This window comes from Pocillopora verrucosa, chromosome 2, assembly GCF_036669915.1.
Source record: "Pocillopora verrucosa isolate sample1 chromosome 2, ASM3666991v2, whole genome shotgun sequence".
Lineage (NCBI taxonomy): Eukaryota > Metazoa > Cnidaria > Anthozoa > Scleractinia > Pocilloporidae > Pocillopora > Pocillopora verrucosa.
The window spans coordinates 17,423,401-17,442,534 of NC_089313.1; the positions used below are offsets into that span (position 1 = coordinate 17,423,401).

General features: G+C 38.3%; 1 protein-coding gene across 1 annotated transcript; it reads right to left on the bottom strand.

Annotated features, from left to right (window-relative positions):
* Nucleotides 1-9,980: 9,980 nt before the first annotated feature.
* LOC131792861 (T-box transcription factor TBX3-like) lies at nt 9,981-18,613 on the bottom strand. Its single transcript, XM_059110284.2, has 6 exons — nt 18,270-18,613; nt 17,711-17,978; nt 17,411-17,557; nt 16,369-16,454; nt 15,985-16,100; nt 9,981-10,609 (listed from the first exon to the last, which is right to left on the bottom strand). The coding sequence occupies exons 1-6, from the start codon at nt 18,611-18,613 to the stop codon at nt 9,981-9,983; spliced, it is 1,590 nt and encodes a 529-aa protein (XP_058966267.2).
* Between the last annotated feature and the right edge of the window lie 521 nt (nt 18,614-19,134).

A 19,134-nucleotide genomic window follows, 5' to 3' on the forward strand; every position in this document is an offset into this window, starting at 1 on the left:
AAATATCCGTGAATCCGAATTTCGGATCCATTATTGGCTCGTCACTGGGTCAACAATCAATAAACTGCTAGTTGGACAATTTAATATTTAATTAGAAACCCTGAACAACCGAAAAAGCTTAAGGCTACGCGGTTATTGCACGTTGTGGTGGAATACGCTGTCAAAACACTTAGTCCCTGGTGTTAATATTTTTTCAGCTATTGTTTGTATAGGTATGCCATTAATGATAGAGAGCTATTAAGTCTTAAGGACTTTTTTTCTGGCTTTTTTACCCTTTTTTTGGCCTTCAACCTCAAGCCAACCTATCTAACAATGGTCACTCCAGCAAGTGACGCACATTACACGTTTGATATCTTGGTCGCTTAGGGATAAAACAAGATAAAAGAAGAGTATAAATGGGTTTAGATAGAATAAGGCTAATCGTATTACAAGGGGCACGTGGAAAGCCATTAGACTCCTAAATGTAGAAAATTAAAGATATTATGTGGCTTTGGGTGGAAAAGTATGCTTATAACTACTAATCGCTGTTTTATTTCAAAAAGACTTTATTGCGAAGTGGTTTATATTGTATATATTCCTCCCTTTTGGACAATCTTTCCAAATGGAGATATGCAAACTTATCCAATACCCGTATTGAGAGGTTGTTCTTGCGTAATGATACCGTATCGAAAATCTATTTTATTAGATATACAACAGATGTTTGACTTTTTTAGTGATCACCCAGTATATTACTCGATCTCTCAGCCTCAGAGCTTAAACAGCTCCCCATAGGAGATTGCATAGCTTTCAACTCTTAAGTGCTTCATAGCTATTTCAGAATATATCACCTGATTAATGCGTTACTCTTTTCCTTCATTCTTAAGAATTTCTCTACCGGTTTAACTGATCAAGAATTTTTATATTGAAAACTTTTTCTCTCAAAGATATCTTTCACTGACATGTCCCAGATTTCGAATGCCAATGCTACTTTTCCCAGGAGCAGTCTTTACATAATTGATGCTGATTTTTGTGGCTCGTGACCTCTGTCAAAACCAACTCGCGGTTTCAGGGTGTGTTCGTGACTCAAGCCATCGATACTCCCAATTTAGCGAATTTTGATCCGAAATAAAGCAAGTATTTCCAGATAAAGAATATCAGCTGAACTTATGGAATCCTGTTATGGTAAATCTAATTTATTTCATAACTTTTCTAGAAAAGTTCTAAAACCTGCAATTTCACCAGTTAAAGCAATCAGGTATTCGCTCTGTTGTGCTTTAATCGTGGAAATCAGTTGTAACTCGGCCATGTTGTTTACCTTTCTTAATTTTGAGATAACCATGAAAGAAGCTTTTTCAAAAAGAGGGTAAAAACAACTCAATTATCCGGCTACAATTTTTGAAGAGGTGCCAGGATTAATTCAGGGTCTAGATCGCCCAGTAAATGCTGTTATTTTACGCTAAATTGTGACTATTTTGGTTTCTGTCGCAATCGAAAAGTGAGGGAATGCAATTAAGATGAAAGTGGTATAATAATTTCCACTACAGACAAGAAGTCTCCAACTTTTCCGCTCAGTGTCACTGAATGTCCCACCCCTCTGACCGTTTTAAAGGATTTCTTGAAACTTTCTTAAAATATGAAGTATCGAGATTTCTCTTAAAGATTAGAAGAAAACCCATAGGAAGTGCACTAATTTGAAGGCGCCGAAACAAATCCACTTTGGCACCTGTATATCCGTTTTGGGCGTGTATGGGGCACGAGTGCCACCTTGGTAACCTCAGCAGTGCTATTGCCGGCCTCGGAATTTTAACAGTTAAGTTCGGATTTCTTCTTTGTGCTACTGACAAAATCGTTTACATCAGGCAGATGTCAAAGATTTTCCAGCAGCGGGTGTTATTACGCCCGACAGGTTGTATTCTCTCTCAAAAATTACATGAATCTTTCCACAAATGCTGGACAAAGCATTCACCTGCGCAGACTTTGCATTTGGCGTCAATCACGAAAGAGCAATCCCCCTGAAAATTGTTGATTTTCAATTTTGGCGGATTCGTCAGCTTAAACTTCACTGTAACAGCATTGCGGACGATAGTCTTGCAATTTGTAGTAAAATTAGAAGTTGAAGATGGTATAATTGATTTTTTCAGTATGAAAGTCAACGTCATGGTAGCCCATGAAATATCGCTTCATTTTACAAAACAATTGTCAAAAAATGGTAACCGGTAATCTACAGTCAGTGGCAGGGGGCTCGGCACTCTTTATCTTTTGTTCTACTCGGCGTTCGGCTTCCTTTTTCCATTCCAACTGCTTTCTCTTGCTCCCAATACATTATCATGCATTCATTCATTCAATCATTTGTTTGGCTTGTTCGGTGCACATTCAGTGTAAACATTGAATGAAATGAATTAGAAAGCATTGGGCTAATACAGAGCGGGGGAGTGTGATCCTAAATTTAGATAAATTTACAGAGTACAACCCTTTACCTAAGATTCCGTTCCAAACCGATTTTGTTCTTGTCATAGCACCCTTCTAAGAGAAAACTACTTTCTATGTTTGACGAATTCCTTGGTTTTAGAACCGGCAATCACCTTCATACTCAGATTTTTCTTAGTCTCATACTCTTGGAAAATCAAAAGCATCTTTTTGAATTCAGAACACTTCTTTAAAGATCGCCTCAATTCAAACTTCACAGCGGCATATGCGATACTATATCATCCGCGTGCAATAAAAACTTTAAACGGAGGTCCATTACTACAAAACTAAACGATTTGTTGCATATAACAACAGCTGACAACCTCATTTAACAAAATAAATCATCTATTGTCTATATCATAAAGTTTTTAAAAGTACGCCGCTTGGACAGCAGCTGGTTAGCTGACTTGTCAGGACTGTTGTTTTGTATTCAAAGTCGCCATGTTACAAATGAAATTAAAGCTATACTATCAGGCTTTTTGTATTCAAAAAGTGTGACGAGAAATTCCTAAACTAAAAAAAAACTTGGTTAGATTTACAATTTCGTCGCAAAATCACAAAACAAAAGTCAAATAAGCGAATGAGAGTTACTTGAGTTCGCTGGATATCTTTTTAAATCGGCTTAATAGACCATATAAGAAAAATAAGATTCACCTCATATGAACGACTTCAAGTAAAGGCAAAACCAGCAAAGATTTCTCGGAATGGGAATCAAAAGATTCCTTTTGAAAATTGATATAGTTTTAATAGGTATCTGACAGGTTTTCCAGGAATTTATTTTCTTACTTCAGACAGTAATTCCAGTGTTTTTTTTTCTTATCATGTGCAGCATATAATCCGAATTTCTTTCAACTACCTGTTGTTTTCAGACAATTGGTTAATCTGTATTGCGCGTTAGACACACGTGTATTTGGGTAAACAAAACGCTTGTTTCGACTTAATTGCATCATTGTGCTATTCAAGCAAAAGGGCGAATCTTTTGTCCCATTTTTTTAGATTCTGCCGTTACTTTTGTCATCTGAAACAATACCTGTTCTCGTGGCTTCCTGTTACCGTGTCCCAATTTAGTTCAGCTTTTAAAGTTTTCCAAGTTGTCAAAGAAGACACGTGTGACAGTCTCTATGAAAGAAGAATCAATGTGCCACTTTTCATAGCCGACCTCACCTTCAAGAAAGATGTCTTAGTCTAAATCAAATCCCATCCTTTACAGGTAAAGTTGTAAGGTTTAGTTGCACGGGCAACTTCATGGTCAACTTATCATTTTTGCATAATTTCCAACACTTCAGGTTTTCTTGAATTGTCTCTGAGAATGTATCTTATGACGAAGTCACTATTACGAGTCGACTAAATTCGTACGAAACAGAGATTTCTTCTGTTCCTCGGTACAAATGATACACAAGAATTGCTGATGTATGGGGGTCGTGTATAAACTTGTTTTACTAAGGCTGCTTTTTGAGAAAATCATTGCAACTCGAAACTCCAGTAAGTGGGTCGTTCTAACCAGATGATTGTTTTCAAAGAATGAAGTGCGTTTTCGTTTGTCTAACTTCCCATGCGGATCGCTTATTTTTGCAATGTTGACGACTGGGAAGGGCTGGTTATTTAGACTATATCTACTTTCTATTATTTACCTCAAGATTTCTGAAAAAGTGGGTCTTTCGTAATAGATAAATGATTTTCAAGAGTTAGCTATAAGCTCCCTTATCACTGTTTACAAAAACTCAAAGTTTGGATTAAAGTTAGAAGAAATTGTTCAGCTGTCACTAACAGATTGGGCAAAAGAAGTGGGTCTCATCTCACAGCCCGTGGGTTTTAAAAAATGACACTCGAATTTAGTTTGTGCGCAGGGGCGTCAAAGGGGAGTCACACTGTGTCAAATAGAGGGTACCAATCAGATTGTCTTGTCGATCTCCACGACGTGTTGAATTTAATATGACAAAAAAATCTTACAAGCAGTAAGGGGGGGGGGGGAGGGGTACCCCAATTTCCCTCCCTCCCCTTAGCTACGCCCTTGCCGGTATTTCCTTATCCTCCTAGTTTGCCTCCTTGATAGAAATTGGATATGTGGGGCACCTTTGCAAATCAGGAAAGAAAACTTCTTTTCTTTTTAAGATCTTAAAAATATTATCTGTGGCGCCTAAAAGTCGCCTACTCAATTTTAACAAACAAATATTTTTAACCCCGTTTATGTAGATAGATCTTACTGTCCAAATACTTTAACTAAAAAACTTATTTAAAAGGTTTCTCCGATTGAAATCATACACAAGATCATACCTTTAATATAAAACATGAGTTTTACCAAGCTTTGAAAATAAGCTTTGAAAATCTTGCATGAATTTCAAAGAAACAGAATAGGGGTCACCGTGTTCGTCTGGTAGTAGCAGCCTCTTTTACGCGACGCTGTGGTTCACATCACTAACATGGGATCTCCGGGCGTCTCCGTCCTTGGTTTTTCACTCTAGTTTTCTTCGGGTCAGCTCCAATCATCCCGGAACCGTGCGTTTCTTGGCTCTCCCTCTTCCATTTCATTTTCAATTTCCGCATACCTTGTTGGAAAGACGCTAATAGGAGTGCGACGAGTACGTCGTACCCCATTACAAGTACATCTTCATGATAAAGGCATCTTCAGTCATATGATTGGCACACTTTATCGTTGCTGATAGCGTTCAACGTTTTCCGAAGGTCCCTCAACATCTTTATTGCTTTTTAGGGATTCTTGCCCGTTCTTTTATATTCCTACGTTGTTAACCGCAATTGGAAGTTCGGTCTGCTGTCGCATTTGAAACTTCAGAATCATCCAGCTTTCACCACTCGGCGTTTTCCGTTACTTCAACCGTTTACTTATATAAAATTCCCTTGGTTTTCCGAGGTAGCCACTCCCTTTTTTCCCGACAACTCTTTCACTAAACGGGGTTCACTGTTCAACAAGAAATGCAGAATGTGAAGACTTTCAGTTTGGAGGGAGAGCTGATAAGTGATGAACCAAATTCGTCTCTCGAAGTTCCCCTTCCCCGCGTGGTATCATAGAAGAACAAGCAAAGTCTTGGCGATAAAGAGGCGATAAAGAGATGGGGGATTAGCGGGATAAAATAGATGAAGGCTTCAAATTAAGATAGCCCATAGCCTCTACAAGGTCATGTAAATGGTTGGCGCTTTAGTCTTGATTGCTATGCTTTAAAAACCGAAGAGATCTTGCAGTACCTGTAAGAATGCAAGCAAGGAGTTGGCCACTGACGTTTATCGTACAGCGATGATACTTTTAGTCATTCCTGTTGTAACCAGCTCCACTAACCTGGTGAGAATGTGTTCCATCTTTGATCTCATTGTCACCATTTCCTCAGTGACAAAACGACTTATCCGGGGACAGAAAAATGTGCCTATCATATTGTTTTAAATTACATACTTTTTCTCAAATCTGATTATTACAGGAATGACCAGTGGACATTCTAACAGAGATATTCGTTCCGAATTAAATGGGTTCATTACAACAGGTTTCCAATACTAGTGTAGGTACCCTGTGCTATGTTCGTCATTTTAACATTTAACTCCTGGATGTAATAAGCTTTCAGTTTAACTCCTAAGAATGACACAATTTTCACCAAAGTACCACCATTAATCTTAGATTGCTTCGGTTTACTTTACTTCGCTGTGTGATTTCTCCAGAAAACTTTGGCTAACTTCCATAGCAATCAAATTCTATTTAAAAAACTAATTGCAGGTCGGTCACTAGCATTTTCCGTGCTTTGGGCAATATTTTTGTTTTTTACTTTGAGTTGTTTTGTTTTTAATGGCGAATCCCTTAAGGTTAGTTTCGGTATACGACACGTTACGAAATTCACTTGAGCGAATACGACACGCTACGAATATTCACTCGAACGAGTACGACACGTTACGAATATTCACTCGAACGATACAATATTTGGCAAAGAGGTGATGAGACTCGACAAATCAACTTTTTGGGGCCGCTTCGAGGGACTAGCATCTAATTTTTTCTTATAATATCACCCGTGAAACAAATATGAAGGTGACGAGAAAAAAAAAAGATCTCCAAATAAAGAAGCTCTTGATTGTTAAACGAATTCTCCTTGTCCGCACCTTAGGAGATGCATAGAGAACAGTATGGAGAATATGCACACTGATGAAGGGGTGTAAAGGGTTTAAGTGCTAGAGGGGTCATCTTGACAAAATATCACTGCATACAAATTCTCACAATTATCCAACATTATCCAGCAAGCAGAAGGTGACGATGGACAAATTTACCAGCCAAAGAGTTAAATGATTTAAATTCAGACTCTCCTTATTAATTTAGAAGGAAACGTGCAACAGATATTGAGGAGAGTTACGAATGAGATCTCGAGAGTAAAAGAAACTTTGATTATTCATCAGGAGAAGGGAGGACGGCCCTGTTTAACCCTTTAACACCCAGGTGTGATTAACACGTAACTTCTCCCTACAATATCCATACATTATTCAACAAACAGGTAATGAGAATATTCAAACTTATCAGGTTAAATTAAGTTGTTATCTTGGTTTGCCACTAAATTCTCGTACCTGGTTTACAAGAGAAAGTGTCGCAGTTTGAGGAGAGCGTTAAAAATTAAATCTTGGGAGCTACAAGGTCAAGGGTGGAAGGTAGGAGTAAAGGTACAAAGAAGTGCTGAAACATTCTAATCCTAATCTAATCGCTCTGACGAAGGGCTAAAGCTCGAAACGTCAGCTTTTTTACCTTTTACGATGGCTAATTTACGTTTTCAACCCAGTTGTTAACACTAAATTACCTGCTATACTCTCCCACCGACGCAGCACCACAGTTTCTTTAGAAACTTACCCCTTTAAGAATAGAGAAACCCTGTTCCCTTGTTCCTTAATGCAGACGATTGCAGGAGGAGAAAACGCCATTAATTCTAAGAATTTGCCTATAATTCAAAGAAACTGACTCTGGGGATGGAAAAGGAAGAACGGTAAAATGGAAATAACTTGAAAAACGAAAGGAAACGATCAGAAAGAACATTTATTAAGGTGTGAAAATGGTGTGTTGGTCGGTATTATTCGACTCTGTTTACAACCTTTGATGATCCGCTTGGAAAAGTAAATCATGTCAGAGTTCCAGGCAGGCGTACAAAGCTACAAATTCCTCGCAAGAGCTGAAGGATTAACCATATGGTAATTTAGTATTATCAACTGAGTTGATAACGTAAATTGGCCACCGTAAATAATTAAAACCCTTAAAAAAAATTTTTTTTCTGCTCTTTACGGTGGCCAATTTACGTTATCAACTCAGTTGATAATACTAAATTACCCTGTTATACTCTCCCAACGACGCAGCACCACAGTTTCTCTAGAAACTTACCACCTTTATTCACTACATGTTTGCATAGCTTACTAATCTGTTTGCTTCAAGTTATACTCGAGGTCCCCCAGATTTCTCGCGCAAAAAGATACTAGATGAGCAGAATAGTTTCTTTTATTGATAGATAATATTTTACGCTATATACATTTTAAGCCAAGTAAATAATTACTCCAACAACTCGAATAACACACTAGGTCAAATGCTTGTGTCGTCGTTTCCCTCTCTTTGCAGTCTTTTCCACAAACATAACCTTGCCTACAACACAATGCGGACACTGAATACCTTTGGTCAGGGCGTACTTTGAAAGAGAAGTTTGGCAAAAACTCTATAAATAAATATACGAAATAAACTGAATAAAATCTTGAATCGACCAGCGACAGCTTTTTTTTACAAGCATGAATTTCTGCTACTTCGTCACGTTAACTTAATTCGCCCATTGAAATCTGCATTGCCCTCCACGGAGCCCAGATTGTCTTTTATCTATTACGATTTACCTCAGTACCTATCTACTAACATTAAGTAACATCTGTGAAACTTTTAAATCCCAGACGAGATTGGCAAGTAATTTCCCCTCTAAACTTCAGTACCTTATCCAGCAAAACGACAATGAGAGTAAACAAATAGGTGATTGCTCTCTTGAAGTCATGCCAAAGTCTCTCAAGTAAATTACAATACAATGAATCAAGACAAGAAGGGAAGGTTACTTATCAGATCTTGGGATTTAAAGGGTTCAGGTTTGCCCTGAGATTAACACGTCAATGACGAAGACCAAAGGTTAATTGTTCAGAGTACTACTGCATACATTTCAGATCTCGTAGTGGTTACTAGTAGCCTGAAAGTTTTCGCATCCGTTCATACGCTGACGGATCTCCCTTACACATCTTTATAATCAACTCTTAGGCTCGTGAAAATGCATGCTTGGGTCATTGCTCAAAAACAGCTACGTTTTATCGCGTTTACAGTTATACTAGCGCACAAAATTACCTTTACATATTCCTTATCCTGTTTTAAAACTCAAATCAGCATGCAAAATAGTACTGGCAATAGCAAATTATTATCAGATAGAGTAAATCTGCTCTAAATACTTTGCTCTCTCACCTATGTGCTTTTCTGTTAATGAAATAAAACCGGCCAGCTATTTTCAGTTTACAAGATTATCGAAATGAGTATCATTCAGAAATAACACTAAAGTTGATATCATTAGATAATCCTCTCTCTCACCGGGCCAATTTCCTTTAAATCTTTATGAATATTCTTTCACAATGTTTCACAATGTAATACTATTTTGTGACTGCGAACGCCTTGAGTTTCATTGTGGTGTGGCATGTTTAAGTGTACCTGAGCAAATTAGATTTTTATAGGTGCATAGCGTTTAATACAGAAGGTGTCTTCGATGTAATCACGGTTTTAAAGTTCACTGTATACTCATATCCTATAAATTGATAGGGGATATCAATATAAAACAATTTTGATTTAAGTGCTAATTTACTAATACAGCCTTTAATTTTATCTTACGTATTAAAATGTAGTTATTTTATATTGTTATTATATCATTTAACGTGCGCATGGCTTAAGCAAGAATGTTCTGCAGCCCCACTCCCTCCTCCCTCTCCCAAAAATCTAGTCACTTCGCTGAAAACCTAAAAAGGTTCCGCAACTCCTAACTCAGCTGTTCAGCAGGCTCGCCGTCTCCACGGTAACGGCTGCAATTTTTGTTATAAATATAAGAAGAACAAGTGGTAGGAATTCGACATAAACACTTCTGATATAGGTGTCCTTTTATAGCGCTCTCCTGAAATATTGAGTCGATTTTGTGAGTGGTACGTTCTCCTGAGCCATCGTCGTTATACGAGTTATTTCTTTTCTTTATGGTATCAAAACAGTGCACAAGAAATACGTGCTGTGTAACTCCGAGATTATGGATGACCCTGGAGTACTACCAAGTCAATTTTACACATATTTATATGGTCAAGTACACAAAAAATAACTTAGGAATTGAAACGTCCGTCTGATGGGTATTCGTTTGAAGAACAAAAGGGGACTTCATGTAATAATATTTCTAAATAAACGTCTCTTGAATTACTTAAGTAGAACAAGGTTCTTATTGCGTTAATGCAATCTTTTTAAGTAGCGATGATCACCTTATCATATATAGAGCATCTTCTGCGAGGAATTTTGTCTGTGTTTACGTCGTTCTGTGTTCCATTACGGGCGTCCTGTCCGCTGATCCATGCAAGTCCATTGTCGATGTAAGGTCCGAACTTGCGGTGCTGCTTCCCAGTCCAAGCATGTTGTTTGAGGACACCGAGGCCGGGTAGCCGAAACTTTGCTGGTTTACCGTGCAGGGTGGGTAAGACTGCCCCACTTGACACGATGGGTAAGTAGCAACTTGTGGCACACTATACGACGGGTACATATGGCCGTGTGCGTGCTGTGAAAGGAAACTGGAGGGCATTCCACTCATTGAATAAGGAGGTCTGGGGTATGGACTGTATCGCATGTCCATATGCATCGAGCGCGTGCTCTGTATTTTTAGATGGGGCGAGGCCGAGCAAGATACACTCTCGCTTGAATTTGTCGGCAAAATTACAGGTTTGGTGTCTTCAGAGATGTGCAGGCTGGATGGTCGGGAAAAGTCGCTATACTGTTGACTTTGTGTTAGGATCTCCGGCGCAGGTAGTGCCTTTGGTACCGGAGAGGGAGAATGGGTCAGGGTGTTAGAGCAGGTACGACCCTTGTCGACTTGAATTACAGGTTTTATGTCCTCAGTGGATGATGGGATACCTGACAAGGGGCTACCATCAACTGGTGAACCTAAGAAAGCGGCAGACCATCTGTTAGAGAATAATTCAGTGATGTTTATCTTTAAAAGTTTTACGTGTTGCAAAAAGCGACTTGTGCTTTGCAAGTTTAAGTCAACTTTGAACGCTGCTTCTGCTCTAAGAATTTTGTATCAATCTACGAAGGAAAACTGATTTTTACTTGGCTTTTCCTGATTGTATCATATAAAAGTCATTATCTCGGTTGCCTATGTAAAAAATCAGTATCACGTGAGCACGAAAACTTCTTTGCTACAGAAAATTTTCATTTTAACAAAAAAAGCCTCAACGACAGGTTATGAAGAGAGAAATTTCCACAGATCGCATTAAAAAATTCAACGTCAACATCTATGCTGGTATAATTTCTTGCTTAGTACCTAAGCCACAGGGTACCAAAATGGTTTTACCGATAAGCCGAACTCGAGACGGTATTAATATTGCTCCGTGACTGTTTTAAAGAAGTACAATGAAATTATTCCGTTTCTGGGTCAGTTGATTTTTATCCTCTAATCCTCAAGAAGTATCAGTCAATTTCCCGACCAACTTGAGCGAGTTGACGGTTTAATCACAGAAACGACGATTACATTATGAAGTTCGAAAACCTCTTTTTGTTATCTACATTGGAAAAAAATCGGTAAATAAACATAAACTCCATCATTTCAATGAGACAGGGTGGTAACTTGTAGTTCTTTGATTCTTTTGTCTTGGTTTCTTTAGAGCGACCCACTGTTTAAACACGTGCACTATCTCGACAAAATAAATCAACAAAATAAATCAAAAAGAAAAGAGAAAACAGAGATTTGGACTCGCTGAGCGACGCGACCTTAAACTGTGATCTTAAAGTAGAACAAATTTTGTTTTCTCCGCTAAAAAATCCTGACCTAAAGTTTTCACAACTTCATTAAAACACGTTGTGAAGATGAAAGAGTTATATGTATTTAGTTTCTTTCCAAAACACACTATGAACATAACTAACCATACGTTTTAGATTATTATTGAAGACCCAAGACCTTACACATCGACAAACCTTTCCAACCTAACAAATGCTGGTAAATACTTAGGATAGAATATTTTTTATGGAAACGCGACGGGTCTATTGTTAGAAGAAAGAGATAATGCAAAGCCTGGATAGCATAAATTGAATATTCTCTTCAAGTGAAACCAGATCACAAAGGTAAGGCGCGGAAAGAACCTATTGAAAGATCCCATCACAGCCTCATCAACGAGTTGGTAGGCGGACTTCAAATTTCCGAAAGGATTTGAACAAGGCAATGGTGTAAAAATTTCATTTGTAGTCAATAAACTGCGATATTTCAGCTATTTTCAGCTTCATCCTTTTAATTGTGTGCTGCAGCTGAAATATTAATTATTTTCAAAGCCTTTTTTTTCCGGTAGCTTTGTTTACTCGCTTTCCAGTTCAGCTGTGATTTCGTCAAGTTTTTAAAAGAAAACAATACAAATATCCACGACGGGAAAGTAATAAATGCTATTGCTTCGAGTTCAAAACAGCCGAAAAATATCTCTAGGGTCGGTTTGCGATTCAGTAAAAGTATCGCAAAAAAAAAAACAAAAAAAAACGAAGAATTGTACCTATGACCAAAATTTAAAGTTTTAAAATGCGTAAGCGACCTACACTGGAGGGAGCAAGTTCATTCCACGTGCTATAGTTTGCTATCCAAACAATTCAAGATCCCTTCAGCTACAATTGCTTCTTAATTTACCGAAGGAGAGAGGATTTCTTTCATCTTCAATGACTCCATTGTGTTCTACATCTGAGTAGCATAATAATAAAAATTCCCTACAAATCCTCAAAACGACCTAGCAACAAATACCTTTGAAAAGGATTGGAGAAAGCCAAACACAACGAAGAGACTATACTTAGTTGGAAGATTTAAATAATTAAAGCTTTTACACATTTAAATGGAACCGCAGATTCGCTTGAGACTAAATGTCTTATTCAAAGAAACAAAAACGAACTTAGCGTTCAATGAAAAGCCCGAGGCGAAACAAGTATTGCGCACAAAAATGAAAGAAAATCCTCTTGAACGTGAAACAGGTATGAGAACAAAAACAAACTTTCTTTAAATCGACTCAATGCGCTACTGTCCAACGAAAAAACGCAAATAAAGGGGAATTTCTTTAAACGTAAATGCGTCCTTGAGCAAACTTTATCGTGCACATCAATGACTTTTTTAGGTAATGATTAGAAAATATACCCTAGGGCGTGAGAATTTTGCTGATAGTTTCTAAGACGGTTTTGGAACTGACAAGCGCTAGGGAAACCAACGAAACATATCGAGTGCGCTGATCTGTAATCGAAACGAAATTGGGAGGTGATACAGGCACCCAAACCACATAATAGAAAATTAAGCTTTTCCTTTATGAGTATTGAATAGCTTTTACCATCTAGGCTGTTTTTTTGCGCACGAAATTTAACTTCAACGTGGATAGAAGCGTCGACTAAGATGCCTCGCATTTCACTTTGCTACATCAAAACCTATAGTAGTTTAGCGACGAAAACAAGTTGAGTGATTTATTACACGGCGTTACTGAGAGACGGATCGCGAATTGACAGCTTTTCAAACAAGAAAGTTAAAAACATATTTCCTGGTCCGTCGGTTTCCTGGTTACCTGGTGTTATAGGCGATGTTTGAGACACGAATTGCAAACAGCACCCATCTCAATGTGTCGCGAGTTGATCCACTGCATCTAGAAAGCCGGCAATGTTTGATTTACTATTTTGCTATTATTATTTTCGTTTTTTAAATGAGCGTGCGATCATGATCTAACTTTTTCATCAGCCCTCTCTATTATAGACTACCAGGAAAATTAAAGCTCACTTCAAGAATATTTACGAAAAAGATAAGCTATAGTGTTTTGATGCTTAAACTTGAATTGAAATTATGCAAGGGATAAATAAACGTCTTTTAAAAATTAAAACTATTGGCCACAGAGCTAAGTAGTTTGTTACAACAGTTAAATTCTTCATATGCACCTGCGAGTAGGACAGATTTAGAATTCATTTAAGGGGGCGGATTGGTGTTTTTCATTATGAGCGACAACACTTCTATTGTTCCCTTTCGAAAGCTTTAGAAAACACTTTTAATGGGTGGAACTTTTTATTCAAGTAAAAGGTTGTATAAAAAATATAGTGTAATTTAGTTTGTCATTCGATACGAGAAAGCTGAACACCTTGCTTTCGACTGTGGTTTCATTAAAAACAATCAGTTTTTCGCCCTGATTACATAAACACATCCAGACGGAAACTGAAGAAAGCATCATAGATTTCGCACGTTTGGTCTTCATTAAGACTTCTCGTAAAATCGTCATATTTCACTGCAAATTTGCTCAACGTTTCTGACAGAAAAATGAAAGCCACTCATAAAGTTGTTTTGTGTGTTTTTGCCAGTTACATCAAAATTGTGCACAGAGAAAAAACTTCTGTTTCTAATAAGCTAATGAGCACCAATACTGAACCTGCATTTTAACAACGCGTGCGAAACAGGTTCGTCTGGGAAACAATAGAAGTACATTTTAAAGTATAGGGTCTAAAATTTTTCGTTTACTGGTAGCTAAATCTGTCATAATATTTCCTACATGGCTCTAAAAAAATTCACACTCTTCTAGCAGAGCTGATTTTTGCTTCGTGCGTTGGTACGTTTGAGGAGAGGCGAGAAAACTCGGTCAGCAACTGTAAATGTATCCTCGAGCTTCCAACAAAAGATAGAATTATCACCCACTTTTACCCAGCTTAACTTAATAAGTTCAGGACTACCAGCACGAAATCAAGACAACAAGAGTTTGAAATGAACCATTCATTCATCCTTGTTCATCGTTACCCCAAGGCACCTCTACAATTCATAATCAAAGCTGATTGTTTCAAGAGCCGACGAACATTTGCACCTCGAGTGAGCAGTCTAAAGAGGAGCAGAATTAAAAACTTCCAATATTTCACACTTCGGGAAGCAAACACTGGCACCAAACTTCATACACAAACAGAAATACGGAAATGAAATATTCTCTGACGCTAAAGAAAAGCAAAATGATAAAAATTTCAATCGCACTGAATTGAGACACGCCCAACTCTTCCGCGGATATATTTTTTCTTTAGCTGTGATTACTGTATCTTCCGTAATATCTCCGTTTCATAGGCCCTACGATTATACCTGTAATATGAAAACCTAGGTAAACACTCACACCAAATTCAGAGTTACCAAGAAACAAAACGCCTGTAGTCCTATGTCACTTTAACATATCGCACTTTTAGTGCTGAATTCAGTGAAATATTTACGGCCATGGCGAAAATTATATTAAAAGGCTCGCAAAATTGAATCGTCGAGAATGTGTTGACGTTCCTACGCTATGTCACTTTGAGCGCTTTCCTTCGCAGTTAGCAGTAGAATGTTGCTTTTTTTATTTACTACAATGAAACGAAAGGCCAAAGCTAATCGAACGAGGGATCTTAATTTGGATCCTTTCACATAATGTTTAAATCACTACTGTAAAAAGCTAAATTATTTTGGAAGCGTTTGTCTATCCTGAAGAGCAAAAACCGTCGACGTTGGTGTAATTATAGAAACTAGGTTTCTATACTGATATGCTGAAAAAACTAGTTTCAAAGAGCTTAAATAGAAAACACAGCACTGAAAGACAAAGAGAGTTAGACAGCCCTGCTTTTCTTTCCACCGAAACTAAGTGGAAGCTTCTAATTATGATGAAAAGGAGTATACAATTGAGACTTGAATCAATGAGAGAGCTTTCTACAAACCCAGAAGAAAAAAGGTTTATTCGGAAAGAACCAACAAAAAGACATCAGAATTAAATCAATTGCTCATAAACCAGTCGTATTTCTTAGCCAAACAGTACAAAAACGTTTTTCCTGATGAATAAACGAAGGAGGAATTTTTAAATGAAATTGTCCCGTTTAGGAGTTTATCTTGGCAGCAGCTGTGACAATTCTCTTGAGATTAATCCAAATCTTTCTTTAGTTCGTTTTATCTCTACTTTGAAAGAATCGCAATGAATGAAGACGATCTTTGACTCCAAAACTCGAAATATCAATGTAAATCCTGACTACCTAGTCATGGATCCAAGGTTACGCAGAGCACTGGCGTTAAAAGGGAACTTTTAGATGATACTAAGTCCGGATATAAAATAATTTCGGAACAAACTTGGCAATAAAACCATTAGCCATTTAAAGCCTGGAATTCTTTAACAAAAAGTAAGATTCTGAGAGTTAAACCTAACTAAGCAAGTTAATTATAAGATCTTGAATGGCGCAGAAGTTGTCCCATTGCGGTAAGCGGCACATTTCTTTTGAGCGAACTCGCTATTCAAAGAAGGCGGTGTCGTAAAACGAATTAAACTCACCGGTGTGAATTTCGTTTGAAGAACCAGGAACGCCGGGTTCTTTGCTATCTTCGTCCTCGTCGCTGTTATTAACATCGTCTTCTTCGTTTAGGGAATGTTCTGGGTTGCTGCGTTGCCTTCAAAATGAATATAGAGGTGATAAGACAAGTGTGAAAATCGCGCACGCAGGATATTCATTGTGGCTTGTTCGCGGCTTTGTGTGTCAAAACAGTTGTTTTCTCATGTTTCTTTGTACCAAAAATTTGAGGCCTTCGCCTAGGGTATTAACTACTTGTACCCAAGGGGTCAGCGTTTAAGTGAAACAGATTAACATGACCCTAGGACCATGGTGAAAATGAAATTCAAATAGATCGGTGTCATACAACAGGGTACAGTGAGTTGTACCTTCGCTCCAAACGCCTTCGATGACCTGCTCCGTGTTCTCGGAAACCTTTCGCAAAAGGGTTGTTGTCGATTTTCAACTTGGTTATCTATTAGGGAAAAAATATAACACAGTCGTGAGTTTAGTAGAATGAGTCCTATACTTTTCTTTTTTCCCCAGAGCTGTGTTACCAAAAGACCAGGGATAACTTAATAATTCAACGGCCAGGTTATGGTTTAAAGGACGTTTGTCACTCGAAGCGTCAGTACCAAGGGAAGGATGAACATTTTAATTCCTCAATACGATTTTATTGCGGATATTTAAAAACACGAAAACTGTAAACAATCACGAGCAAGTATGAAGTATTAAAACCGAAACACCTCGGCAAATACTAAAAAGTCTCCCATCTTACTTTCGAATAGAATCGCTTTATTTTCAAGAGAAGCGCAGGTTGTATTTACCACAATATTCAACGTCAGAGAATAATTCTCCTGAATATTCTACTTCTCCAAGACATTACAAAAGAAAAATATGGGAGAACAACGAGGAGAGATAAATTTAAGCTCTTTTAATCTGGCAATTTTCATTCAAAGCTTATTCAAAAGACACGCCAACCTTGCCAATTTGGCGTTCAAATTGGAACATTGTTAAAACTTCGGATAGCGCTAACCTACAGTAGATATTACCGTTAGATGTATCGCTTCAAGTAGGAAGAAAATCGAAGTGTAAAATAAATAAAGTTCTTGACTTTTAACGAATTTTAGAATACACTCAAATTTTTGTCAAAGGGACCCTCTTATAACTGTATTTTTATGAACTTATTACTTTTTGTATGAGTGAAAATAAACTTGATATGGAAAGATCGGCCATTCTTCCAATGAACCGATAACGATTCGACAACAAAGCTCAAACAGCTCCTTGAATGAAAGCGCTAATACTCGAAACTCCCTCTTAAGCCAAATCAAATTTCACGAACACAAAACCTCTTGAAAAAGGGGACAAGGATTTGAAATTCAACCCAAGCGGTGAAAGCAATCGCTGACTTTACACTGGACTGACACAAACCTTCTCATTTTGATAAGCCGTCACTCCGATAAATGCCGTCTCAGGAAATGAAAAAGTCTTAAAATTGCTGTAGGGATGTTTGTAAGTATCATCCGCTCTTACAACATGGATTCTTGGTTGGTATTTGTGCATCGAGTTTAGGATTGTCTGTGGGACAGAAAAGCGAGTAAACAGTGAGTAACTAAAGAGATAAATCGGCCATCAACCACAATCAACAAACAAAAATAATTACAGATGTGACGGCAATGTATGAAAAAACGAATAAAGAGGCTTGATTTCAAAGGCTTAAAAGGAACTTACATAGCCGTATTTGTCTGCGATGTTGTTCGTCAATTTCATCTTGTGAAATGAAATGGTTTTCTGCATCCATTGCGCTCCAGTACTTGGTGAATCCGGATGCATGTAGAGAGGTTTAGGCATCTCAGGATCGGCTTTGCCAGCCACCATCCAGCGACAATTGTGGAACTTGTATCGGCAGTCATCTGCGGGGACAATGTCCATGAGAAAGAAATATTTTGCCCGAGGGTCCAGGCCAGTCACGCGCACCTTCACTGGCGGAAACATACGCCTGTTGACAGAAGACAAAAATATTAGGACACGAACGTTTCAAATTTACATGGGCGATGAAATCGGCGACGGTTCTTGGCCGGCTTAAAAGTGTTACACCTCAAGGAGTGAAATGTGTTCAACGGGATTGTTTAGCTTTTTCGCAGACAAAATTGTCTGTTTAATTTGGAACCAATTTGGTATTTGCAACGCATCGAGACCTCCAGGCGTTTAAATCGACACAATTCCTCGCTGCGAAATTCCATGGCTACATAAACCGGACATTTGCTGGCCAAAAGTGAAAGCGTTGTACCTTCCTGCTTTGGTTATAACCATTTCTGTTTTCTCCTCGTAAAAACTCTGCCATAGATCCTTATTTTCTAAGTTGACATCGATACTCTCATGTTCCGAATCGTGAACTGGCATATGAACTTGTTGCGGAGGACCAGGAATAGCACTTGGGCCGAAGTGAGAAGGTTGTTTTGCTATTTGCGGTGGATGGTACGGAGAATATGAAAACGGACCGTTCGAGTTTAAATTGTTCGAAATCGACGAGCTACTTCCTGGCACGCCAGGGATGAATTGTGAGCAGCCTTCAAGCAAAGAACTGACGCGAAAATCCCTCATCCTCGCTGGGTAGAACGGATAGTATGCCATACTCTCACTCGCTGTTACTACTCCTCTCTCACACTCTCTGAGCTTGAACTCGTGTATTGTTGATGAAGGTTTATTCCAGCTGCGTCGGAACAAGGTAAGATGTCATAAGAACTAATGAACCCCGCCACCTGATTGGTGGAGCGTTTTGCAGCGACCAATCAGAAGCGGCGAGATTAATGCTTGACATGTGTAATTGACATGCAATCCATTGAGGAGGTGATATTTTTGTGTTCTTTTCTGAAAGAATTAGCACCTTTTTCATGTTCCTTGTCACATATTCTAATGTCAGCCAGTAGATTTCGTCGCCTAACCGATCGCCAGCTATGTCACAATGTTTTTATTATAGAAACGTTTCTTCCTGTTTCTGAAAAGCGCGCACATTCATGTCGCCAACGCCAAATAGTTTCTAAAGATCGTGTCCAGGAAACGGATTCCTGGTATGCGGTTAGAAAACAGCAGGCATACATTCCAGATTTATTCTGAAATCTCCACTAGAAGCTGGGTGTGTGCTTTGCGTATAA